Raw genomic sequence first — 27748 nt, forward strand, 5'->3', positions numbered from 1 at the left:
AACCCATTAACCCTTAACCAACAACTGCATAAATTCTCAAACAATGCTTTATAATTCTTACAAACAGCTAATATTTGAGTAGGCAGGGTTTTCACTTAACTTGATTACTGTTTTGAATTAAATGCCTGAGGGCGCAAGAGCGTTTTCTGGAGGCGAACCCATCTCTCAGCTACTGCCACTTAATTTCAGACAATACCGCTGAATCCTTTGAGAACGGGATGTAGCAAAGATTAAACCATCCCAAATGTAGCTTTTAGCACTCGTAACTAGGATACTTAGCCACATGGCAAGGTGCTGAGGTAGGCTACAGCTGACTGACCTAAACTACAGCCTATAAGAAAGCTTAAAAGCTGACTTTATGCAGATTGTTGTTTAAACTATGCACCTGAACTAAAAGCTGGCCGGTCGGGCCATAATTTGTGGTAAATGAAACAAAGTAGGCAACATTACGTTTAACAGATGTTTCGATTCTACTTTTGTACTTTACTTCTTTTAATTATGTTTTTGTAACTATCTTTGCAAATGTCATTCGGAGGTGCTACATCTCAGGGGGTCATAAACTGGATTATTTAATATTATTTCATGCTTTTATTTTCTGTGTTTTTGTAAAGCCATTTGAGTTGCCGCTGTGTATGAAAGGTGCTATACAAATAAACTCGCCGTGCCTTGACTAAAGCCGGAAACCTAAAACGTAAAGCCATGCTTATATAAAATGCGCAGTGTTTGATGTTTAATGGGTCACGTCTATGATTTTAGGACTGTCTGTTAACGATTAATCATGGCTATTAATGGTTGGCTGTAAGTCAAAAGCATTTGCCAATATATTCATCCCTAATCTGAATGGTGCTGAAAATGATTAAAAACATCGTTTACTCCTTTTGCTCTCCTCCGCTAGTCAGCAGAGATGTGTTCGAACAGTTTGAGTGGCAGCAGATCAACAGAGAAATACTCAACCGCAGCTCAGACTGGTGTTCTATTCAGTCTTTAGCTTCCATATTTTTTTATTTAATTAACTTATTTAATGTTCTTCAGTGGAAATCACATTTTATCTCTGGTTTTGAAAGTTGCTCAGACGTATGTTCGTGAGATGCTGCTGGAGTTCATGGCTTTTTCTTCTCTAAATGATGGACACTAAAGCCAATTGTGTGCTAATAGCATTAATAGTACCAAATCCAGGTTCACTTGCTTTACATTTTAAAGAACCAAGCTTCATTATATTGGAGGCTCTGTGGAACTCAGCTTTTGGGAAGCCATGAAGTATTTTATTTTATTTATTTATTTTTTTATAATTTTATAAGGGGCGGCACGGTGGCACAGTGGGTAGCGCTGTCGCATCACAGCAAGAATGGCCTGGGTTCGATTCTGAGCCGGGCGACCAGGGTCATTTCTGTGTGTCTGCATGTTCTCCCCGTGTCTGCGTGGGTTTCCTCCGGGTACTCCGGTTTCCTCCCACAGTCCAAAGACATGCAGTCAGGCTGATTGGACATGCTGAATTGCCCCTAGGTGTGAGTGTGTGTGTGAATGTGTATGTCTGTCTGTCTGCCCTGCGATGGACTGGCGACCTGTCCAGGGTGTATCCTGCCTTCCGCCCAATGACAGCTGGGATAGGCTCCAGCACCCCACCGCGACCCAGAAGGATAAGCGGTTTAGATGATGTATGTATGTATGTATGTATGTATAATTTTATAACTTATGATATTTACTATTGTTTCGCAAGCTGTTTAAGATTAAATCAGTCCTCTAGTTCTCCCAGTTCTCTTTCCCAATGTGGCAAATATTGTCTTTAAAACACTGTCTGCATTATTACCTTAATGAACAAGTGTAAATAAAATGCCAGGGGATTGGTAAAAGAACCTTTTCTTTCCATTCTGTGTCCTGAATTTTGATCAAGAATTTTCATTTTGGTGCATCACTAATGTTACATAAGTGTAATACTAACATATTAAGCACTTAAAACAAGCAAGGAAGGTTCAGTTTTCCATGATATAGGCCCTTTAAAAACACGGAAAATGTGTTTGTTTTTCCTGTTAGTAGATATTTACATTGCTCATGATGACCCTTGGCACCCGGCAAACTTGCTTTCCATGACAACCGCTGTCATTAACTGAAGCTTCATGCGGTCTAATAATACTGAAAGCTGCATGTTGGGATTCCACCTGCAGTTGTCAGGTGCCGCTGCTGTGAATAATGTTTCTGCCATCATTATGAGTGAAAGACACATGGCTTGCCCACATGGACTGCGTCGGGGTTCCTCGGCTCAGCTCCCTGTGGGAGCTGCACTGCCGGCGCAGTTTTGTGTTTTCCCTGCTCCAACATACCTGATTCAACTCATGAAAGGCTTGATAATTAGCCGAGTTGAATCAGAGCTAATTAGAGCTGGGAGAAGGCTAAACTGTGCAATGTTGTGGTCCTCCTGGATTAGAGTTTGAGAACCTCACGCTGTCTGAAAACACAGGGACACTCGGAGGGCCTTTGCTTGATGTCTTAGCCACTATTTAATTCCACTACACTATTGATCTCTGTTTTCATTAAGCCTTAACTGCGCTGGAAGTCGTTTGTGTTTGTGCCGTCAGTACTGAATTATTGTACGAAATAAATTTAGCAGCTTTTGGATTCTGATCTGTCTCTGATCAGTCATTCTGTCAAATTATGGACGGCAGCTCACATGTACATACACAATAGTATAGATATGTTTACGTCGAGAAGGCAATCTAGGTGCAGTGGAGAAACCTTAAAGGGTACTTCCACTGATTTTTCAAAATTTCTGTATAATTCAATCACTGAGCCTGTTTACACTTTGCATTAATGTGTTTTATGTCTGGATTGTACTTGAACTTTGGCTGGATTTTTCCAACAATACAAGTTGACCAGCTCAGCTTGGACACTTTCATTGGCCCAGGGTGCATGAAGGCTCTTCGTTTGGGGCTAACTTTAGTCTGGCATATCCTCTCAGCTGCTAGTCAGCACTCAGCAGACGCATTCCCGCTAATGTAATTGTATATGGATACCAAAAAATGCATTCCATTTACACTCATGTTAAATGTGGTCAAGATCCGTCTCCGACCACCTCCGAATGTGATTTGAGTGACCTGATCATAGTTTGATCACAATGCATCTTGAGTCTGTTCACACCTGGCTTTTCATGCAGTCAAGTGAAATCCAAACAAGATGCGATCACCAAACACACATAAGAATCAGAATCAGAATTGCTTTATTTCACCAAGTATGTTACACATACACAGACTTTGTTTTGGTGAGTCACACATGTATGACATGTAACATTACAGACTGCAGTAACACTGATGTGGTGGTGGTGTGTTAGTGTGTGTTGTGCTGGTATAAGTGGATCGGGTCTGAACAAGCAGTGCTGCTGGAGTTTTTAAACACTGTGTCCACTCACTGTCCACTCTATTAGACACTCCTACCTTGTCAGTCCACCTTGTAGATGTAAAGTCAGAGACGATAGCTCATCTGCTGCTGCACAGTTTGTGTTGGTCATCCTCTAGTCCTTCATCAGTGGTCACAGGACGCTGCCCACAGGACGCTGTTGGCTGGATATTTTTGGTTGGTGGACTGTTCTCAGTCCAGCAGTGACACTGAGGTGTTTAAAAACTCCAGCAGCACTGCTGTGTCTGATCCACTCAGACCAGCGCAACACACACTAACACACCGCCACCACGTCAGTGTTACTGCAGTGCTGAAAATGATCCACCACCCAAACAGTACCTGCTCTGTGAGGGTCCATGGGGGTCCTGACCACTGAAGAACAGGGTAAAAGGGGGCTAACAAAGTATGCAGAGAAACAGATGGACTACAGTCTGTAACTGTAGAACTACAAAGTGCAAAGTTACTATACAGTAAGTGGAGCTGATAAAATGGACAATGAGCATAGAAACAAGGAGGTGGTCAGAATGTTATGCCTGATTGGTGTATAAGGTGTGTGGATATCTGTACATATGCAGATATGAATGTCTGTATGTGTGCAGATCAAGTAGATGTGCACTATAAGATATATTCTATACAAACTATGACACAGAATATTACAGAGTAATTTACTACTTGTGCAGTAGTGCAAATAAGCATTATGCTACAGGAGGAGTTACACTGTAATACTGTACGGAAGGTTTGTTGGTTCAGTTTAAGTTTGATGTTGCAAAATGTGAACATACCCGTTAAGTAATTCAGAGTGGTTTGATGTTATGTATGTCATTTTAAAGAAGCTTGCTTGGTCAAAATTGTTAGCAGTGATGGTGATAGGAGCCAGACGTCTGAAGCGTTTAATGCCTCTAGAAGTTGTCATAAAGTTTTGGCCTATGATGTATTTATTTAAAATACGTTCAAGGCATGTAGAATCGTACGCAAAAGTTTGGGTGTTCCTGGTCAAATGATGTGCTGATTTTCTAAGTGAAAATAGGTTAAAACATCCTCTACAGAGAACATATTTCTGCACAATTACTGTTTATTTCAGGGGAAAAAAAGAAACTTAAAATGTGGCCTGTGCAAAAGTTTTGGCATAATTTATATTTTGTTTTATTTTTTTTAGTATGAAATAATTTAGCGAAAAAATAAAGATTGTGCATTAAAATACTGCAGAAAAATTCAATATTTAAGCATGTTCTCTGTAGAAAATATGTTCATGTAAATTGCAGAGCAAGATTAGTAAGTTTAATCAGTTGAACATGGTTACTCAAACTCGACTGCTTTTCTTTCTAGTTAGACTCTTTAAAAGGCTGAGCATTTTTTGTTCACTAAAGTCATTTTTTTTTGGTTTGGCCTTTTTAAAAAAGCTCTATTAATCCTCAAAACAGCCTGTATAGTACTGTGTATTTGTCCCACCTCTGTGGCCCTTCTTGCACTGACATGCATAACTGAGGCTTGCATATCCAGAGCTGATTAGACTGTTTGAAGGATAAGTTCTCCCTGGTGGTCCTCATACAGAGCAGAGGGGCTGGGGACGGTGTCCTGGTCTGTATCTCCTCTTCTCCAGGCTGCTTCAGCTAACTGAAGCTGGCTGCCACTAATTGAAGCGATAAGGCTGACTCTCCTCGCAGCTCAGTTAGCCAAGCCCATCGCAACAATAACCTCCCAAACACGATTAAGTCACACTGCTGCCCAATTCGCCCCTCTCAAAAACAGCCTCTGCTGATGTACATGGCTGATAGCGGCATATATTCAACACTGAATATGAAATGGCCATACAAGAACCTTTTGTCCTAGAGGGCTTGCTGGGTTTCTTTCTAGGTCCCCTTTTCTGTACCTTCCACTCATGAACTTAATGTACAGGCACACTTCAAATGATTAGTCCACGTATCGCTAGCCTGCCCACGAACGCCGCCCCCCCATCTCTGTGCATGCAAACACACACACACACATGCGCATCAAAGAACGGCACTGTAAATAGTTATCTTGTGTAAGTTTTGTATCGTGTTGCCTTTTGTATGAAAGTTAAATGTCGAATATATATACACGACTTTTTTTGCCTGTTTTTTAAATCATGTTTGTTCATTTGTTGGGTCTTCTTCCAATTTTTTTCTCTATTTTCGTTGCTTTTGTCATTGTATTTGTCGTTGTTGTTGCTGTTATTGTTTATTTTTGTTTCTCTCTGTCCTCTTCTTAAGAGAAGACCTCATAGATTCATGAACTATGTATTATTAATAGGACAGTACTATAGCTCCTCCAAAGGGGGGCCGGTGGCTAAAAGATAGTTATTAACTTAGACTAAAAGATTTCTAAGTCTAAGATGATGTAAATCTTTGATTCTGCCACAGAAGAGACCCAGGAGACGGGGTTTGTGGAAATAAAGATGGTTTATTTGAATAAAGAGCAGTCTGTACACCTGATTCCAGCCTCATCTCACCCCCAGTCTCAGGACCAGTTTTTGGAACCAAAGCTTTATACTCTTAAGTTTCCACACCCGAGAGAGAGCGAGTGAGAGCGAGAGAGTGAGAGCAAGAAAGAGAGAGAGGATGTTCTCAGAAACATGAATCCTGGCGTAGAAGGGAGAGTCGGTGTGACAGAATGAACAAACTAGTTTTCCTAGTTAAACCTATTTCCTTTCATATCCCCCTTATTTCAGTCCCGACTCTCCTCGCAGCTCAGTTAGCCAAGTCCATCGCAACAATAACCTCCCAAACACGATTAAGTCACACTGCTGCCCAATTCGCCCCTCTCAAAAACAGCCTCTGCTGATGTACATGGCTGATAGCGGCGTATATTCAACACTGAATATGAAACGGCCATATAAGAACCTTTTGTCCTAGAGGGCTTGCTGGGTTCCTTTCTAGGTCCCCTTTTCCGTACCTTCCACTCATGAACTTTGCCTCTGCTGCTGTTTACTTCTCACTGCAGTATCACCCTTTACAGTTAAAGTACACTACTGGGCTTTACATCATTATACTAGCAGCAGGTTTATAACTTACAGTACTTACATGGGCAGCGATACTTCTTGGTCTGAGCTTAGTTTTAGCTGTCCTTAAATAATGCCTGGGCAAATTCAGACATGCTCAGGAGAACCCTGTTTGGAGGGGGGTTGGTTTGATAGATATATATATATCATATAGTTTAATATTGATGTATATATTTTTTTAATTTGATCTTGTTCATTCTGTGGTTTTAGCTTGTTACGGTTCAAGTATCCATTCTTGAAGGATTCTGTATTTACTTTATCAGTTGTTGTTGGTCATTATTGTCTCCCCCTGCAGAGGAGAAGGACTGGTATGTGCTGGGTTGGGTCGACCAGTGGAAGCCTACATAAAGAGCTCACTGCATTTCTGTAGAGAGGAGAGGGCTGGTTGGTTGTTGAGCCAATGTATTTTGAGGGAAAATGTTGCTTCCTCAAAGTTCATAAATATATTCTGTAAATATTTTTTTTTTCGTTTTGTTTTGTTTTTCTGTTTTCAACATTTTGTTATTTTTTCCACACCTTTCACCAAATAAACACCCTTGTGCTGAATGTGCTATTGTGGTTTGCCATCGCTCCTTCTTACAACCCACCCCAACCTTGTTGGAGCATGTCTACCCTCACCCGCAAGCAAGGTGTGATGATCGGCTTTCTTAGGGACTCAGATCCTATTGTGAATACATAAGTGTTGTAAAACGACCAGAGTCGATGTCCTAACTTGAGTGTTGTAAGATGAAATTTGCTGTTATTGTTCAAATCTCGTGAACAGAGCATAAGTGGCCGACCCGAAAAACAACCCCTCAGCATTCTAGAAACTAGAAAACTAGACAATAAAACAATTATCAACAAAGAACCTGGCTGTCCTGAAATTGGGATAACAGAAGGCAGGACAGATGATTGTTCTGTTGACATAATTCTGTGTTCAGTGAACTTTAAGGCAGGTTACTTATTTTTTTCCAAGTTCCAACAGCTCATTTTAGCATCTGACTTCCTCAGCATCAGTTCTAGTCTGGCTGGAAAGCAGTGTTTCCTTTACTCATCACCAGGCTTACTGGTACAATAAGAAACAGCTGAGAGCACGTTGAGGTGGTGATGTACTCAGGCAAAGGAGTTTCTCCACAGAGAATGAAATATTGTCAGAGAATTTGGATTCTGAGTTTCCCCACCCAGCCTTACAGCATTCACATTTTCCACCTGTAGGTGGCAGCGGCACTAAAGATTTCAGTGCTTTATTTTAGGGGCTCGTTCTGAACACTGTAGGTTCAGGTTTCAGTTTTATAGTAATATTATTATCTAGATGTTTCTTAAAAATGTCCAGCATCGTCGAAATCTAAATGGAATATCACGTCTGTGCGTTGAGTTGCTCCTTTTCTGTTTCTCTCACTCCTGCTTTCACTTTCCATTCATCATGAGTCTCTCTCTCTCCGAGTCAGATGACTGTAGTGGCATGAATTGTAACTGAACACCTGTTGTGAGTGACAGTGTGATGGTGATATTAGTATTGAAGACGTTTATATATTGTATGTGTCTGTCTTGCTCTCTCACTCACTCTCTCTCTCTCTCTCTCAGGCGCCGATGTTTTCCTGGCCACGCCTGAGGGACGCTGACCCTGTCCTGCGCTGTGAGATGGCCTCCACCGGAGAGGTCTGGAGACACTTTCCTCCTAATCGGATTTCTTTTATCTTGAATCTATTTAGTGCTCGGTGGGCCGTGGCGAACTATAGGGCTGTATAGTTACACAGTAAAGGGGGGTTAATGGGCCGTGCTCATAGTTTCATCATCTCTCCCAAGAGAACGAGACGATTCTCAGCAGAGAGACCACCTCACCAGCCTCGGTCCACTCCACAGAGGAGGAGGCTCTCCTTTTCTCCTCTCTTCTCATAACATTTCTCCTCTCCTTTCATCTCTCCTCTCATCGCTTTTCTTCTCTCATGCCCTATAATCAGTTTTCTTCTTTTGTCTTTTCACTTTTCTTACAGTCTACTTTCTTCTCCTTTAAACTTTTCCTGCTTTTATTTTCTCCTCCATCTCTTCTCTCCTTTTGTCTCTTCTCTTCTCCTATAATCTCCTTTCTTTTTTCATTTTTCTATGATCTTCTTCTCTTCCAGTCTCCTTTCTTCTCATATATTTTTTTTCTCTTCTTTTCTCACCGGTTTTCTATAATCCTTTATTTCCATCTCTTCTTTCTTTGTGTCTTCTCCTCCTATCGTCTTCTCTTTTCTCCTATAATCTTTTCTTTTTCATTTTTCCTTTTTCTCTCACTCTCCTTACTTCTCATGCAACCTTTTTCTCTTCTTTTCTCATCGGTTTTCTTCTGTAATTCTTTTACTTCCACCTCTTCTTTCTTTGTGTCTTCTCCTCCTATTGTCCTCTCTTTTCTCTTATAATCTCCTTTCTTTTTTCATTTTTTCTACGATCTTCTCCTCCAGTCTCCTTTCTTCTCATACAATCTTTTTCTCTTCTTTTCTCACCGGTTTTCTTCTATAATCCTTTTACTTCCATCTCTTCTTTCTTTGTGTCTTCTCCTCCTATTGTCTTCTCTTTTCTCCTATAATCTTTTCTTTTTCATTTTTCCTTTTTCTCTCACTCTCCTTTCTTCTCATACAATCTTTTTCTCTTCTTTTCTCACCGGTTTTCTTCTGTAATCCTTTTACTTCCATCTCTTCTTTCTTTGTGTCTTCTCCTCCTATTGTCTTCTCTTTTCTCCTATAATCTGCTTTTTTTCATTTTTTTCTCTTTCACGCTCCTTTCTTCTCAATCTTTTTCTTTTTTCTTCTTCTTCTAAAATCCCTTTACTTCAGCCTCTTTTTCTCTGTCTTCTCCTCCTGTTTTCTTTTATCCTATAATCTCCTTTTCTTTTTTTCCATTTTTGTCTTTTGTTCTCCTTTAATCTCCTTTCTTCTCATACATTTCTTCTCTTCTCTCATCTATTTTGTTCTTCTATAATCCTTTTACTTTCATCTCTTCTTTTTCTCTCTTTGTCTTCCTTTCCTGTTGTCTTATCTTTTCTCCTATAATCTTTTTTTTCATTTTTTCTCTTCTCCGTTAATCTCCTTTCCTGTTTTCTTTTTTCTCGTTTTCTTCTCCTATAATCCTTTTACTTCCACCTTTTTTCTTTGTCTTCTCCTATAGTGTTCTGTTCTCTTATCTCCTTTTCATTTTTTTCTTCTCCTTTAATCTCCTTTCTTCTCACACATTCCTTTTCTCATCTATTTTCTTCTTCTATAATTCTTTTACTTCCACCTTTTTTCTCTGTCTTCTCCTATTGTCTTTTCTCCTACAATCTCCTTTTCCTTTTTATCATTTTTTTGTATTCTCTTTTCCTTTGATTTCCTTTCCTCTCAGTCCTTTTCTCATTTGTTTTTTTCTCCTTTAATTCTTTTATTTCCATCTCTTCTTTCGTGCCTTCTTCTACTGTTGTCTTATCTCTTCTCCCACAGTCTCTTTTCTTTTCTCTTCTTGCCTCCTCTGCTCTTTTATCTCTTCTCCTCTCCCTTTTTCTCTCATAATCTCCCCTCTCTTTTTTTTTTTTTCTTCCACTTCTCTCTTCTGTACTGTCGTCTCATCTCAGTCGCCCCGATAGTGGCAAAACTCTCAGGAGGTTTTGGTGCTCCCTGCTATCAGCGTCAGTGGCTGATCAGTAACAGTGAATTGTGTCATTGTAATACTTCTTACTACTATTAAGTACTAAGTTTCTGTCGTAGATGACGACTTTACCTCTTCCTGTGCAGGTGGCTTGCTTTGGACCAAACATCTACTCAGCCTTTTTGAAGGCCATGCTGTCCACTGGGTTCAAACTCCCTCAGAAGGGAATCCTCATAGGTATCCAGGTGAGTGTGGGTGAGCGCGGCTTAGCATCGTAAAGACGTTTAAGGATTTGGCAAAGTAACAACCGTCTTTAAATTTAATTAGGCTTTGTAAATCTTGGTCCTAATCTGAATATAGTCTGACACAGTTATGGCTGCATCTGACTTTGGCATCACCTTACCAGTGTTACACTACCTAGCGACAGTGACAGCCGCCATATCATCGATACACAAATGAACAGCCTGATTATCAGCTACTCAAACTTGGATTTAAAGATCAGAAACTTGTTCGTCAATCAGTACATATTACGACGGTGTTTTAGGGCCACTGTTAACAAAAATAAAAACAGTGGACTTGGAGAAAAAAAGTTGTACTATTTTAAGAATAAAGTCGTAATATTTGGAGGATAAAGTGGGCTAACTGTAGGGGGGCTGCCATAATGCGTTAGGGTCTCGGTTGCTGTACTGGCGCTGGAGTTCAACAGCTGTTTCGCCCATATCGTCGCTGTCCAAAAAAAAAAACAAGTACCTCCAAAATAGTAACTTTACAGGAGAAGCCAAAAACACTTCTTTACCTTTCAGTGTAAGTTAATGTAAAGAGATTTTATACCAAATGATTTTAGAGCCTTTCTATTAGTCCATTTATCATAAACTTCTCATAAAACGTAAAGGACAGCTGGTGTGTTGAAATGTAGAAGAATAATCGACAAAAATGGAGATGCATGGTTTTCTTTAGACAGCGATGATATATTTAACCCTTGTGTGGTGTTCAGGTCTGTGGGACCCATTTTCAATGTTTACCAAAAGAAAAAAATTATTTGATTTATTATTTTATCCTCAGATTTCTTGGCCTTTGCTCATTTTCTGTGAAGGACATATAAAATAACCCATTTTCAGTGTCTTCACTCTGTTCACCCCCCACACATTTCTATTACACATGTGGTGTTGGGTGAACCTGCGGTGAGTAAAAGTGTGGAGGTGCTGTGTCCTTCACTCTGTTCTCCTCCTACATGGCCTGCTGTTAGTGTGTGTGTCTGTGTTTGTATATGTGTGTGTGTGAGAGAGGGTGGACAACACGGACAGGCTGCTGACTGGCTACAGCTGCTAAAGGAGAACCCTACGCTGGACATGTGATATTTTAATCATCTGGTATTTCTACATAAATTGTTATGACTGTATTGATTTAAAAGAACAGTAATGTGGTGGGTCCACCAGACCACTGAGTAACACACACATCAACACCACACAAGTGTTAAAGCTTTAACCCCTCCAGTGATCTCTCTATTTCCCAACCATCTTGCCATGACCATGTCGTTGTGTTCTGTATCTCTGTCTCGCTGTTGTGGGCGCTCCCTCCGTCTCTCTCTTTACATCTGCATCTTTGAATAAGTCCTTTGAAGCACAGATGAAGGCTGACAGTAGTTATTCCTCATCATTGCATGGCAGCTCTGCATGTCACAATTGTTCAATACAGGCGTGATGGAAGGCTTTCATGTCCTTCGGAAGTGTTTCATACCCAGAAGGCAGAGTGCTGGTCTGTCTGGTACTGAGCCAGTGCTGTCATGCCCCATTCATGCCCACTCAAACAGAGGAGGGCAATGGAAGCAGTCTCTTCAACATTGTTTCCTTTGTTGTACCATGTCTTCTCGTCTTTTTAGAGAGTGAGCGGGAGTGAATTATTTATTAGTCCAATAGAGAGTTCAAAGTATTTGAACTTCGTTTTTTCTCTTTATTAATACATCAAATGTCCAACGCTTTAACCTTACAAGTTCACAGTTTTACATAATGATTTACAACACGGCTAATGTGCTTCTCAGTTATACGGCAGTTGCGGCATTAAGGGGGGCATTGGACCTGGCCAAATTCATTCTAGCCCCCCGTAGGACACACAGAGAAAGAGCTGATAGGATTAGAGAGAGATTTGAAGGAGGTCAAGGGTACATTGTGGGCCGCAGCACTCGCAGAGTGCTCAGAAATAACCAAAGTGGTAGCCAAATTAGATAAACAGTGGAAATAGCAGAGTGTTCAAGGTTATTTAGAATGGGCTGGAGGAGAAAGGCAGGAAGTACTGACAGCGACTGACAGTGAGGTGTGAATGTAAATTATATTGGGAAATTATATTGTATTTTGCTGGTTTGATTTTTTTTGATTAGCAAAAGTGCCTGGAAATGTGAAATGCTGGTAGCGCATTCATTATTACAGTTCTTTTGTTTTTGCTAACTGCAGGAAAGAGCTGAGGAATATTTTGATTGTTGGCACCTGTAATTGGACAAACCTAAACCTGTAATTAGACAAGCCTAGAGAAAGAAATGGTAAGACTTTAGTGAAGGACATTGTTCATAAGGATATATATATATATATACCTTTACGAGCCTTTCATGACAACTGACATAAACCTATACAGACATTTATAAAGGTTTATTCCCACAAACTAGGGGTGGTTTAAAAAAAAAGAACACATTTTTTGATTCAAGTTGATCTTCATTTGAATGATTGTTGTGCGTTTGCTTGGCCGAGTGAGGCGCGTTGCATCGTCTTCTCATCGTAGCAGTACGGCAAGCCACAAACTCAAATGGAAGCAAATGATAATGGGGCTGCCTGCACAGAAGTTGGTGATTGACGTGGCGACTCGTTGGAATAACGCACTTGTGTTGGGAATGTTCTTTACAATTACGTTAGTTCTCTGAAAATCTCTTTTCATATTCAAACAAAACCTGTTATCGTAACTGAAATATCCCTAAATGAATTGATATCGAATTGAATCAAGTCGGAAATCGAATCGAATTTGGACCTTGTGAATCAGAATCTTGTGAATCGGAATCGAATCGATTCGGGAAATCAGTGGTGATACCCAGCCCTACTACAGCGTCAGTTGTCGTAACACTTGCTAAGATGAAATGAAATCAAAATGGACAAAAGCAGCCTTTATAATAACAGATGATGATTGTGGGAATAACACTTTATAAAATGATATGTAGGCTTACAGTCATATGCAAAAGTTTAGGCGCCTCTGGTCAATTAACATATTTTGTTGATTTATAAATAAGTTATAAGTATAAATAAGTAAAAAATCAACAATAACCTCAACATCTATGTAGTTTGGCTGGGGTCCTGAAATATTTGCATTTTGCATACAACAGTATGTCAGTTGTACATGAAAGGCTTATGTAGGTGTCATACAGGCTTATAAATGCTGCCCTTCAATAAAGTGTTACCAAAATGTATGTCACACTGTCTAGTCTAGGACAGTCAAAAATGTTGTAGAAACAAGCTCTTCTAGCATTTCTCCTGAAATCAAAGGTATCAAACTATCTGTTTAGGCTTTACACTAGATGTTGGAACATTACTGTGAGGATTTGATTGTATTCAGCCTCAATAATAATTAATATGGTCAGGTACTGATGTTGGATGGTCAGTTCTGGACACTCCAACTTATCCCAAACGTACTTGATGGAGCTTCATGACTCCAGAGAACACAGTTCCACTGATCCACTCTTAGGGGGGGCTTTAGACCCTTCTAGGAGACACTTGGCACTGGGCATGGTGACTTCAGGCTCATGTACAGCTACTCCAGAGCATCCCATTCTGCCGATCAGTGCTTTTCTATGGAGAACACATAAGCTGGGTGCGCACATTCACTAATTAGAAGGGGTGTCTGGATACTTTTGGACATACTGGACGTATCAAGGTCACTGATATAAGAAGTAGCCTCTAAAATAACGACCTCTTAAAGCAGGTAATTAAATTCAGGTATTCCAGTCAATTCCAGTGTGGGCTTCAAGTGTCCTGATAATTTTTTTTTTTTTAAGATAAAGTTACTTTGTCAAAATCTCTGCTTTATTTATGACCGAATTCTTTTTAAGTATAATACAACCTGATGAAAAGAGATTTTAGAGGACTTAAAACGAAAAGCTCTTAATGGAAATGGTAACAAAAGGATCTTTAAAGACTTGGGCCTCCATTAGTCTGCAATCAGGCACAGTTTACAAATGGAGGAAATTCAGCACCATTGCTGTTCTGCCTCGGAGTGGGTGTCCTACAAGGAACAGTACAAATGATCCTGGAAAAAACCCTGCAGTAAACATTCACAGTATTATGTTTGGAGAAAATAATAAACAGCGTAAACAAAATCTGCTGTGAAACATGGTGGAGGGAACACTGTTGTACTCGTTTTCCTGTCTCAGGACCTGGACATGTTGAATGTTTGGGGAGGAAGAAATCCTATGACAGAACGTCAGTGTTGCGATTGTAATTTAAATTGTGGCTGTTTTGTATAAATTATTCTTATTTTCTTGTCAAGAATAACAGTACTTTTTCTGGATTGAAGCCTGACCACACTGGACATAGTATAGTGTGCCAGACTGCCTGTTATTTGTAGTTGTTTTGCCATGTACACAGCATGTGGGTGTTTGGTTGCTTCTGCTTGGTAAGACTTTTCTACAGACTTTTCTACTTTTCAAAGTTTTATTACACACTTCTATAACAAGAATATCAGTATTGCATTAAGGTCCCTCTAGTTACTGAATAATAAGCCTTAGTATGAAATAAACCTGGAATGTTAAGGGGTTAAAGCTTACTATGAAAACTCTTGATAATACAGGCTATAGATAACATTGCAATGTGAACACAGCACTCCTTCCAGTTGTGATATCGGTATAAAACTGTTTAATCTTGCAGCCCTAGAATGTATTAAGTTCCACTGCAGTTCTATGAATTACTCAGTGCTCAAGTAGTTTTGTGATGGCATTTTTCTACTTCTTCTCAAATAGTTTTTTTTTTTCAAAAAGGTGCATTTGAATCATTGTTTCACCAGAGAACTACTTCAAAGTGAACAACAAGAGTGCACAGCTGAACAAGATTGTGTTTCTCCAGCTCCAATGTGCAAAATATACATAAATATAACATAAAAGACAACTGCACCTAGACATACTAGACAGCATAGACAGACATAAAAAAACGTATGTATAAGAAACAAAATCTGAAAATATTTCGTGTTGTACAGAAAGTTATTGCACGTTGTTTAAGTGAGAGTATTATCGCACGGTAGAAATGTAAACTTGACACTGGTGAATAGTCATCAAGTGCTCAAGTGAGGAGAAGATTGAAAATACTGCACAGAAAAATCGTTGCATTTTTGTATAGAAGACGAGTTCCAATAAAAGTGTTCAGACGGTCTGTGTGTACGTTCAGGAGTTCAACAGTCCTGATAGGCCAGTGTGTTGTTAGAGGGAGTTGAGTGGTCTGATGGTCTTTGAGAAGAAGCTCCTGCTGAGTCTGGCGGTCTTGCACTGCATGCGTTTGCCAGAGGGTAGAAAGCTGAACAGTCCATGGGCAAGGCGGGTGGGATCTTTGACTATCTTGGTGGCTCTGCTGAGGCAGCGTGACAGGTAGAGATCTTGTATGGACAGAGGTGGGGTTCTGATGATCTTCCCTGCCGTCCTTACCACTCTCTGGAGGGACTTCTGCTCTGGGTCGGTGCAGCTGCTACACCACACTGGGAGGTTGCTGGTCAGGATGTTCTTTTACTTGGATATAGGTTTAGGATACTCCACACCCCTCTTTAGATGATTGTGTCATATATTTTCTGTACTGTTTGTTAAATTAGACTATTGATGAATTATATTTCAGAAGAAAACTGAAGGGTGCACAAACTTTCTCACAAGCGTATGAATCAAACAGGCCAAAGTGGGAATGCTGTGGGAAAAGAGCTTTGCTTATTGACTCTTAATGACTGAAGTATGGATAAGAGCGAATGCTGCAGATGTATGTTTTAGTTTGGCATCTGATGAACAGCACTGCACTGAAAAGGGTGTCCGGTATGCTGGTTTATGTGGTCATTCGCACAGTAGCCACTGCACCATGTCGATGCTAAATCAGCGCAGTCATTCTGAGAGAGGAATGGTAAATGCAGGCCTTGGGCGTTCTCCAAGTCATTTCTGAATTTCCAATTGGAGGCGTATTTAAAACGGACCTTTTTAATGGAAATATTGCAAGCCAAGCATTTAGTGAGCTATTGGCAGTCTTGCAGTAATTAGCCGTGCTCGTCTTGCCTGGGAATGTATAACATGTTAAATTGAGTAGATAATTAGATCAATTAAGACTGGGAGCAGAACTTAGCACAAACTGAGCAAATCTGGTGATTTAATCACTTCAAGGGAGACTGTCATGGACGGTTTAGGACTCAAGAACAGATTAAACTAGCTGAACTTAAAACTCGAACTCCAAACTCCAGTGTAGTGTGACATTACAGTATATTGCTGAGTACAGTCTATGATGCAGATACAACCTCCAAAACTGTAGATTGCCCCACCCAACGAGTAGTTTTCAGGAGCCAAGAGGTTTTTATGTGGAGGACCATGCCTGAAGCTCCTCCTCCATTCAGTCTAAAGCCCTATATATTCCCATCTCTACCTTCTTTTTCCTGTGATAAAGTTTTCACACCCCACCACCACCCCACATTCTGCAGTTCTGTCTGTCAGTCCTACCTCCGTCCATCAAAGAGGGGTCTAAGCGGAAGCTGCCCAGAACTCCAGCCCCGAGTTTCACTTATACTACCACCATACACTGAAGGCACGTTTTAGTTGAAACACTTTATCTGGATAGTCCACTTTAGATGCTTTGTAGATACTTAATTTACTTTCAAGTTACATTCAACTAAATATCTACTAAACTGACCATCATTTTCTTTAACTCTAAACCTGCTCTAATCCTAACCTGAACCTCACCCTGGTCCAAATCCTAACTCCAACCCCACCACTGCTTGGAATCAACTGAGTTTTAACAGATGGTTTGTTAACAGTTTAAACATCTGTAGATGATCTATAGGAGACTATAGTGGACTATGCAAATAAAGTGAGACCGTTTCAACTTGCCAAGTACAAGTTATTCATTTTTTAGGATCAGGGGAAAAAAAGCAGAAAACATTCAACAGGAAATGACACAGATTCCTCAACAACTAAATATAATGCGAGTTTTTTTCAGTATTTAGTTTGTCCATAATTTACCTTTATTACAGCTTCTGTTCTTTTTAGGAGACTTGCTTTCAGTATTTCAAAGAAATCCTCTAAGAACACCAGCAGCTTCTTTGTTCGATTCACAAATTTCCTTTTGTCAGTAAGAAACAACACAAAATCATCTCAACTCTCAAAGATGAAAGCTCTACCTGCTGCTTATCTGATGGGGCAGTTTTGGTGGTCTGCCTGGTCTAGTATGGTTGTTAAGAATCCCATTTTCTCTGTGTCTTTTAATCATGTTTTGAACTTGTGGAAACTGTCTTACTTTATGAAAACACTGACTTTCCCTTCCTTATCTTCTATCTAATCTCTTCAGAAATATCTCCTGAAAAATGAAGAACTCGTACCTCGCAGCTGTTTAGACTGGAAATGAAATAATTTAAACTGGTCTTTCACTTTTTTGCAGTAGTAAAGTTTGCTGTCTTCATGGATGCTGAACTAGTAGCTTGTTTCTGTGTTTCTCTGTTACAGACTGTGTTTGGGAACTTTTGGTGAATAAATAAATAAGTGTGGCCCAGCGTGATCCCTAAAACCCCAAACATGACCGCGGAGCCGTTAGCAGAGCGGAGCTCTTTTGTATGCGATGTACAGCAGTGCAGTCTTTATTATATTATTTAATATTTGTTCCCCTGTACTCCGGCTGCTGTTTGGGATTCATACCTGCTCTCAGCGCAGCGATGTGGAATATCTTGTCGGGGTCATTGTCAGGTTGTTACAGCAGCATTATTTTCTAATGGGATCTGGGGTACAAATGAGAGTGTGAAATTCCCATCGGAAACGAACTACTGCTTCCGTCCTGCGCAGCCTGTCTAATGGCCGAGCCGGAGGACTGAGGATCCGTCATGCTTCTAAAGGCTGATTACAGGGCCGTGGTTAAGTCTCTGATGTGGACATGCTGAGAAACAGAAATTTGTCTTTAGGTTCCTCTCCATCCGTGTGGAATGGCTGATTCTCCCTCTCCCTCTCTCTCTCTCTCTAAGCATTCATTCAGGCCAGACTTCCTGTCCACTGCGCACCAGCTTAAGGAGGAGGGATTTAAAGTGAGTGAAACCTCTTTTCTCCCAAACCCACTGCAAAATCGCTGTAGTTTATTGGCCTGAGGTGGAGGAGGATTACTTTAGCCTGTCTCTCTGAAGTATTCTGTTAATTAGATGGTGCACAATGTGAAGAGATTTCATACTGCAGTTGTTTTTGCCGTGTGATAAAAATGCTTTGCAGTATATTTTCTTTATAACTCATTCTAGTGTTTCAGAGCTCTTTGCTCAAAAAGGACAGAATGCCATCAGTTATAATTGCAAGCCACTATAACTATTTAAAAATAGTGCATGACACATTGCAATTTTGCAGTTTATTAAATGTGCCGCCCTAATTAACTCCTCTGATAATAGAGCTTCACCCCAGGGTGATTCCTCTTTTTTCATAAATACATTTCATAGATACTTAATTTCACGTCATGGCAAACATAGCTGGTCAAAACATTATCAGAACCACATTTAATTTGTTGGAATAGTGTTGATATTGCTTTTCCCTCCTTTATGGCTCTGTTGTAGCTGTATGCTACAGAGGCTACCTCGGCCTGGCTGAACGCCAATGATGTGCCCACGACCCCAGTCGCGTGGCCCAGCCTCGACGGTAAAGACTCCACCCTCCCCAGTATCAGCAGGTCAGTATTAACCTGATGGATCTGTATCATTCAGAGACCCTGAAGGGGAACATTAATTTCTCAAAATTTCTGCACAATTCATGGTTGAGAATGATGTAAACATAACTTTCCACAGTGCACAGGGCAAAGATGTAAACATAACTTTTCCGTTTGATACCTGTGACACTGTTTTACGAAGGTTTTGAAAGTATTCTGGGCCTGAAACCGTTCATAATGTAGGACAGGGGTGTCAAACTCTCAACCAGTAAAAGGGCCATATTAAAAAAAAATCTCATCCAATCTGTGGGCCTGAGAGAAAAACGTTTTTAATTTCATTTTTAATGAATGTGCTGTAACCTGAACTGACCATTGTTTATTCAGAATATTCAACAGTAAAATACAGACAGTTGTAGTAGACCTTTAAATATTACATGGACACTTGAAATGTTCAAAATTTAAATGTCCCCAGGAGCTCAGTCTTTTAAACCTACTTATTTTCTTGAACTAGACACCTGCTATCATTTCTTTACTGCAAGTTCATTAAGACCTGGGCTCAGTTTCTGAGCTGATGTGAAGTGTTTATATTGGTTGAACTGCAGCTGAAATGCATTTGGTGATATGACTGGTGTGGAAAAGTGTAGAATTGAGGTGTAACCGCTGCCCCATACGTTGCTGTTGGGGTAGGAGAGTTGGAGCACACAATTATGTTGCAGTGCATGCTGGGGATTGTAGTGCAGCTGCCTGCGAAACAGGCTAATATTAACATAAAATTAAAATACTTTTGCAGGCCGGATAGGACTGTGTCAGGCCTGTGGGCCTTGTGTTTGACACATGGGGCATAGGATATATGCAGCGTTATACAAGGCAAGACTTACCAATATTTCTCCATACCAAAATTCAGAAGCAAATGAAATATTAGTGTAGACAGTGCCCCTGGTTCCTGTCACCATGATTCTGAAGTAATTTCTTGAATTCTCTATAATGGCATATTTCACAGCAAGTCTTTGTGCACCATCTTAAAGATTATGCAGAAATGTGGAGAAATCACTGATTCCCCTTTTCTTTAACTTGTTTTAAGGTGTGTAAGGAAGCCTAAACTTGTCCTCAAGTAAAAGTTTTGTTACTTCAGTGAAAAAAGTACCTTCCTGCAAACATTTTAAGTAGAAATATAGACTTGTCAGGTCAAAATCTATCTATTCCACATCTATAAGCATAGGAACTGAGATTTACTTAGCTCCACTCTTCTTCTTTGATGCACTCTTGGTATAAAATAAAGCACTAAGCCTCAGAAGTGAGAGGTATGACCTCTGATATTGTAATGAAATTAAACACAAAAGGAATTAGTAACTAATATTAATTAATAAAATGTAACTGAGTAACGTGGATTCCGTTCCAGGACCTAGGAAGAATATTTGGAAATACTCAGGAAAATATATAGTATGTAAATCCTCTGTGGGCTGCAAATGGCAAAATGTGCAGTGATGTATAAAGAATACAGTGAGCTTAATTACACTTATCATGCCACTGTTTAAGTGTACCGAGGCAGGTTGGTAACACTTGATCTGAAGGGTACCAACAGTGAAACTTCATAACACATACATAAGCACTGAATAGAGTATTTAAAAAGCAATACTTGAGTATTAGAGTATTAATGAACAGTTCATGCTGTGAACAATGACAAGATGTTTTATGAAGTAAACAACATTGTATTGAAATAAGTTGCCTTAAACTACAGTGAAAGACAGGTGTTCCATTTATAATACAGTTATGAAGTATTATTCACAAGTAATGAGACTGTTATTAAGTAGACAGTTACTTGCAAATTATGTTTCATAACAGTGTTATAAATGAAACAACTGTATGTCTTAAGTTAAGGTCATAAAACGCCATCTTGCAATTACTGACCTAAGCTGTTCATAAATTTAAATGTTATTCAGTGCTTGTGCACATGTTATGAAATCCTTATGAAAGCGGCCTTCAAATGAAGTGTTACCAGCAAGTTTTAGCCACAAGGAAATAAACTGATCATACCTTTGTTTTCTAGAAAATGATTAAATTATAAATTATACAGTGATGTTTCTTCACTGCCGTAAAGGATATTTATTTTGTGTCTCAAGTTGCCTTTGTTGATGTTTTCATCAATAACTCCTCCCTTGTCTTCAGCTTGTTTCTGAATTCTGTCCTTGTTTTCATCAAACGCAGTTTGCTCTCCTGAGAAACGGACAGAAAGACAAATATTAAGAATGTGGAATCAGCGCAGCCTACTCACTGTGCTGAGCCACGCCACAGTGTTGATATTTACCTTTAAACACAGTGGTGGGCAGCCAGCATCCTCAAACAGGGCCACAACGGAGGCTGCTGTTCAAGGGTTGGTCAGAAGAGAAGAACCTGCAGCTTTGGCAGGAAACTGCCTGTGTTTTGGCTTCCGACAGCTCACAAACAGCTGTCAGCCAAAAACAAGCAGGAAAAGCCACTGATGTTGACAAAGGGTTTAGTCACCTTTGTCGTTCCTCGCTTGTCAGTCACTTGCGATGCTGGTATAAGGGCATGGTGTCTGATGAGAAGGACTCCACTGAAAAGGGCGGCCCAGACTTGCTGTTTTACGTGATGTGTGTTGATAATCTCCAGTGGAGATCAGTGAGATGCCTTCAGTTTGAGAACAGGGTCTTAAATGTACAGTTTAAAGTTTTAAAGTTTGTTATTGGTGTAAACGTGTTTGACATATTTGGACGCTCATCTCTGTGCAGGCTACTCAGCGACGGCCACATTGACCTGGTAGTGAACCTTCCCAATAACAACACCAAGTTCCTCAAGGACAACTTCCTTATCCGCAGAATGGCTGTGGACTACGGCGTGCCCCTTATCACCAACTTCCAGGTTGGCCTCCCTCTTACAAATGCTCATTCTACCTTCCTAGAATTTGCAGGAGACTCCAGATCAGTCCATGCTGCTGTTTTAGTCCCACATCACTGCTGTTCAGAGCTTTTAGTGCACACTGACAGGAAAAGGATTCTCTTATTCTCTTTAAAATGACTAGATTAGTGTTTGTTGGTTTCAGTTTCTGTGCCCACATATCGACACATCCAGCTTTAAAATCAACCAAACCCCTCCACATCTTATATGAGGATATGGGGCTATATGGTCCTTTATCGTCAAGGAGTAGACTTAAATATGGGATCAGTGATTTGATTAGAACACTTTTTGTAATATTTGGTGAAAATCTCAGTGAAAGTCCCTGTGGCTGTACTAGGCTTTATAAACTGGGTGAAAAAAATAGTGGCACATCTACTTGTTTGTTGATTAAGCTTTATGTCCATAGAACATGGTAGGGAGCTGGACTGGGTTGCACCGATTTTGCGTACGTTTATTTATACCCAAGTTTGGCCATAAAGTCCTTAGTTACACTAGTTAGTTTGAAACTATACTTTTACTAAATTTGGTTGCACCACAAATCCATAAGTCATGTCTTAAGTAGTAACAACTAATGCATACGTCGCTTTAACATGATGATAATATCAGTATATAATAATAATAATAATCAGTAAACCTGCTGTCATGGAAACACAGCACCAGCTTGCTCTGACTCATGGAAAAATATCCTGCATAGAAGAGAACGATGTGTACAAGTTAAACTGAATTAAACTCATTATCTACAGACATCGCCTGTTTATTCTTTAATATTTCACTGAGAAAACCAAATATGCAGCTTTTTTAATGTCGGTTTCTGGCTGACCGACACAACAGCAGCATCAGTTTAGTCGTTTGTGCAGCTGCTGAGTCTCACTGAGCTGGAGCTGTTGGTGTTCAGCTTCATGCCCTGAGTTTAAACCAGGGTGATGATTAGAGCTGTAAGTAAAATCACAACGGATTGTGTTTAGAATTTTTAGCTTAGTTAACCAAAAAGTCATGTTTATGATCTTGTTTGTGTTTCTATGTGATTTCTGATGGTTTCCCCAAAACTTACACCTGCTCAGGTAACTACTAAGTAACTACTAAGCTCAACCTAGTTTTGTGGTGCAACCTGTTTTGATGTAGTAATGCATAAACCTGAGCTTAGTAAACAACTAGCCTCTGTTTGAACTTATGTACAGCTGGTGCAACCGGCCACTGTAGCCTAGCTGTACAGCCAGCAAGTTAGAAACCTGTAGTTCTGATAACTTCCATTAGCCTGAGGAGCATGAAGTGCCAACCTTATTCTGTATCTGATAGTTTTTTTATGCATAGATAAGCTTCCAGACACCTGCTTATCCCGTTTCTTCTGAAGTAAAATCTCAAATGGCTCCCTGCTCCCTACATAGTGCACTACGCAGGAGTTTAAATACCGACTCCTGCAGCCCAACAGAGCAAAACATTGCTAAAAATGGTCATTTGGGATTCATCGACATTCAGTCTCGACAGGCGGTCACTATTTGACAGCAGAAACTAGAATTTCTAAACTTAATGTTACACAGCACACTATTCGGCTAAGGAGTACGGAGCCATTTGGGATTCAGCCTGGGTTTGATGCGACTTCTGACTTAAACACGGACATTTGAAGTGTGTAAACCATTCAGGTGACGTTCTTTAGACTTTTATATTGCTGTTTTTCAGTGAATCATATTGTGAGTACTTTAATTCAAGCCTGTGATATTAATGATGACTTGTTTAGCATGTTTGCTATCTGTTAGGCTGTTTGCTAGCTGACCAGCCTGGTTCTAGTTAAGAAAATAAGTTGTCAGCCCCTCAGTTTAAACAAAAATGGGTTCTTACTTCATCAGTACACCCGGCGCTCCATGCGATCAGCATTAGAGTCAAAGAATAATCCATTAACAGCAGAGGGGTTTTTCGTGCTGTGGCGCAGTGATACAGAGTTCAGTTGCTGTGAGGCGGTCACAGCCATATCGTGGATTTTACAACAACTTCGAACGTGGCTCAGCCAATCAGATTTTCTAGTCTAGACAGGATGCATGCTTGTGTCTTGGGGGTAGGGCTTGGATGGGAAACGTATCCTTGCTGTAAATACTGAGTGTTATTTTATTTTTCCCCACAGGTCATCAAGCTGTTTGTTGAAGCCATTAAGTATTCCAGCGAGCTGGACACTACAAGTCTCTTCCACTACCGCCAGCGAGACAGTGGCCAGCAGGGTTAAAGACGTCTGAGCACATCACCCCCTCATCGCATCCCTTCTGCAACCTCCATGGCACAGAGCCCACACCACCTCTTAAGGTCCAAAGTGCCACTATGGGCAGCGCACTCTGCAGTGCCATGTCTAATGTCACTTGGAGGGGGGGTCAGAGCATTCCAGCCACTCTCTAAGGTCAATGGGTTGTCATTTTGACTGGGTTGAAGGACACTTGCGTCTAGTTGAATCACCTCAGTGTGACAACAGAGAGAAGGGGATAAATTACTGATCTTAAGATTTTTGCCTGGGGGCAGTATTGTTCTTTGTTTATATTCGTGTGCTGCTTTTCTTGACAGTATTTCCTATTGTGTTGAAGATAGCAATTGCCTTAGCCCTAAAGGGGCCACTGGACTAACAGAGCCTTTGATAGGTTTTGGTTTCTTCTGATTGTTCCTCTGTGGTTTTTTTTTGTTTGTTTATATGCTGTAGTCTGTTTATTCAGGCTATAATGGGAATGAAGGTGCTTTTCTGAAATCGTTTTCCAGCTGTACTATTAAAGGAGAATTCCACCAATTTTTCCGAAGGTTAGAAAATGCGAAACAGTGCAGCATAGAGAAACGTACGGTCTCAGATTTCTTTACAGTGGTGGTAAAGAAGTGCAATGGCCACAACACAAATACAGCCATTTTATTTACTATCAAAAACAATCAGTGAACCTCTGTCTTGTGTTTTTATGGATTATAATAATGGTATAATAGTAGTAAAACCAAAAAAGTTTCTTTGGGTACTATTTTGCCTTACAACACATGAATGTACCTTTCAACCATGAACAGACATTTAAAAAAACTGATTTTAGGCCAAAATTTTCCCAGAACTACAGTACAGCAATGTCTCAAACATCAGGCAGCACAACCATTTCATATACTAGTTTTCTGTGATGTAGCTTAGATGTATTAAACACTGTCACCACTGTTATGAACAATTCTGGCTGTTTCTTTACAATGGCACATTTCACATCAAACCATTCTGAATTCTCCTTTAAGTATGGTATTTCAGCACAGAGAGAAGAGTATTTAAATGCCATTACGTTTACGTGGTTGAATGTGTGTTAAACAGTGGGGCAAACGACTTTGGGGGAGCTCAATAAACACCAGCATGTCACACTCCTTTCCACATATCACCACTCTTCAGTAATTTCACACTACAAGCACAACAGTCCTCTGAGAAAGGCTCTGGTTATACTGTATAAGTAATAAGCGCTTGTGTGCTATTCATTAGCATAAACCAAATTTTTATGCGTCTTTTAAATGACATTTCATTCGGCCCTTTCATTATGAATTGTTTTTATTGTCTCTGTTTGTTCAGTCACTTTGCTGAGTGAGAGTTTAGAGAGCGCTCGTGGGAGATGTGGAGGGACATTGAATTAAAAATCCTCTGGCTTAATAAAGTCGAGCACAGTGAGTTAATAGTGTTTTCCTCCCCAATGAATTTAAGACTGATTGCCATTGTTTATCAATTGGCGAGGCCGACACATCGATCAGAGCAGGGTCCCCCGCCTGAAGTTTCAAAACCTACAGAGAATGCGTAATCAAGCCGCTCGGTCCGTCTACCGCCCATCGCTGGGGAAAATTTATACCGTTTGCTTTGTGTTAAGTGCCGATGTTCAACAAACAGCAAGGCTAATACATCAGCCGTGTGTTCTCCAGAGCTAAGCAGGTATTGTAACTGACTGTGTTGCTAATCAAAAGCTGAGGAGGTTCACAGGCTGATTAGGTAACAGAGTGCTATGTTAGAAGGACCTGCGTAATGCCTCGTGGGATAATTACATCAGATTTGCGCACTAACAGAGGCGACACCATCAGGCAGATGGTACCTCGTGCCAGCCAGGTGGGGGTCACTGGTGCCATAGGAATAGAATTAACTGCACATCTCTGGCTTTCCTCATTGCTCTTATAAGTGCTGCACCATAAGGAATACTGGCATTTACGCGCAATACTAGTATCAACAATAAAGAATACTGATACCTCAAAATAGATGGAGCTTAACTCCGACACGAAAACTCATGAGCAGTGAGAAAGGTGACAAATTCAGAAACCAGTCGCCTGTAGCAGGGTCAAGCGTGGCTTTGTTCCTAGGAGACCATTTTGGTAAATTTAACATGAAAATTCTTAGGCATTCTGAGACTAAAATACAGCAGTAATTGCTGTGGAATTACTTCCTTTAGAGAGTTCAACTTTACTTAAGTTCACTTACGCAACTACATATAAGTTACATGAAAAAACTGTAGTTTTCTAGGTTGTTTGACTTTTTTGTACGATATGAATGTCAAAAAACAAAGCTTTTGAAATTTGGCAGACATCACCTTTTAAGACTCCATAATGGTGTGTAGTGCATGGACCCAGTGATTGCCACTTGTGATGTAATTTGTAGACGGAAATCAGCGTTCAATCAATATTCATCAGTTTCAGATGAAAGTTAAAGTGCATTGCTAACAATGATAATTTACATGTTAACCATTTTTGCCCACCATCCAAAAGCTACTGAGGAAGGAAATCTGAATATGCAGAAACCAACTTCATCAAATCTACAATGTACATAAATGTCACGTTCATAATTCAAAGTGGGGAATCTGACCAAAACATGTAAACTTGTTGCCTTTGTCAACTGAAGTAAGCAACAAGTCAGCGGTGTGAGATCATACTACAGTAGTAAAAATGCACATAGCAAAATCTGTACAGCCAGTATTTAGAGGGGAGGCACAACCAGCAAAGATTTCAATACATCAAATTTAATTAAGCATGTAAAAATAAAACACCAAAGAGCTCAGTGAAGATTCATAACTCTGAAACCACGGAAGTGTGAAGTTATCCAAGCATTAAATTCCACTCATTTAAAAGACTTCATGTTTTGTTTGACAGAATGGTCAAGCTTTACTACAATCCTGCAGCATAACAATCATGCTATAAACATGCCATGGCAGATGTCATATGCAGTCATGAGCAGTTATGACGGATTTTGTTCAGTAGTATAACACAGTCATGTTACCGCAACTATCATGACAGAAGAAATAGTGACGATTGACTGGTTTCACAGCAAACCGACAGTTTAAAATTTTAATTATCATTAAAACTGTGGTCCATTGCCACAAAACTCATGTTAAATACTGTTCAACTTCCACCAAAGTTAGCAACAGTCTCCCAGACGCAGCACTGAGCACCGAGTCTGAGATGTGGTCATATTTTAGTTTTTATAAGAGTGCAGAGGGTCTGTCTTTAGAACAAGCAGAAAGAAGATCGCTGTGAAAGAGTCTTCTTTGTGACCTCACCCACCACTACTAGCGAATGTGTTCTGGCGAATTTTGCTACCTTGTCGAAATGTCCCACCGCAGTGCATATTTATAGGTCACTCCACACACAAAACTCCAGGTAGGATATTGTGATGGCTTAAATCACCATCAAAAAAGCCTAACAGCATTAAAACTACAAAGCTGAAGTCAGCTTCTTATTCGCCAGCTTCTTGTTAGAATTTTCCTGTTCCACCTTAAATGGTGCAGCAGTTACATCCTGGCACCTCAAGGTGCCAGGATGTAACTGCTGCACCATTTAAGGCGGAACAGGAAAATTCGAACAAGAAGCTGGCATAACCATTCCATAAACATGTCACTGCAGATGTTATATGTGGTCATGAGCGGTTACAGGTAGGATAGTTTGATAGTCTAAATGTCCTCATCAGAAAATAATTAAAAAAAAAAACAAAAGGATATTTTGAGAGCCTAAATCAGCTATC

The 27748-nt window shown here is 40.1% G+C and overlaps 1 protein-coding gene across 1 annotated transcript in view; it reads left to right on the forward strand.

Annotated features, from left to right (window-relative positions):
- Positions 1-25409, forward strand: part of cps1 (carbamoyl-phosphate synthase 1, mitochondrial) — an 89379-nt gene extending 63970 nt beyond the window's left edge. The window contains exons 33-38 of the mRNA XM_036577631.1: positions 7970-8044; positions 10132-10230; positions 18200-18259; positions 18770-18882; positions 21609-21738; positions 23891-25409. Of these exons, the coding sequence (XP_036433524.1) occupies positions 7970-8044; positions 10132-10230; positions 18200-18259; positions 18770-18882; positions 21609-21738; positions 23891-23989 (576 nt within the window). The 3' untranslated portion in view covers positions 23990-25409. The remainder of the gene's footprint in view (positions 1-7969; positions 8045-10131; positions 10231-18199; positions 18260-18769; positions 18883-21608; positions 21739-23890) is intronic.
- Positions 25410-27748: the final 2339 nt, after the last annotated feature.

The sequence above is a fragment of the Colossoma macropomum genome, unplaced genomic scaffold (genome assembly GCF_904425465.1).
Source record: "Colossoma macropomum unplaced genomic scaffold, Colossoma_macropomum, whole genome shotgun sequence".
Classification (NCBI taxonomy): Eukaryota; Metazoa; Chordata; class Actinopteri; order Characiformes; family Serrasalmidae; genus Colossoma; species Colossoma macropomum.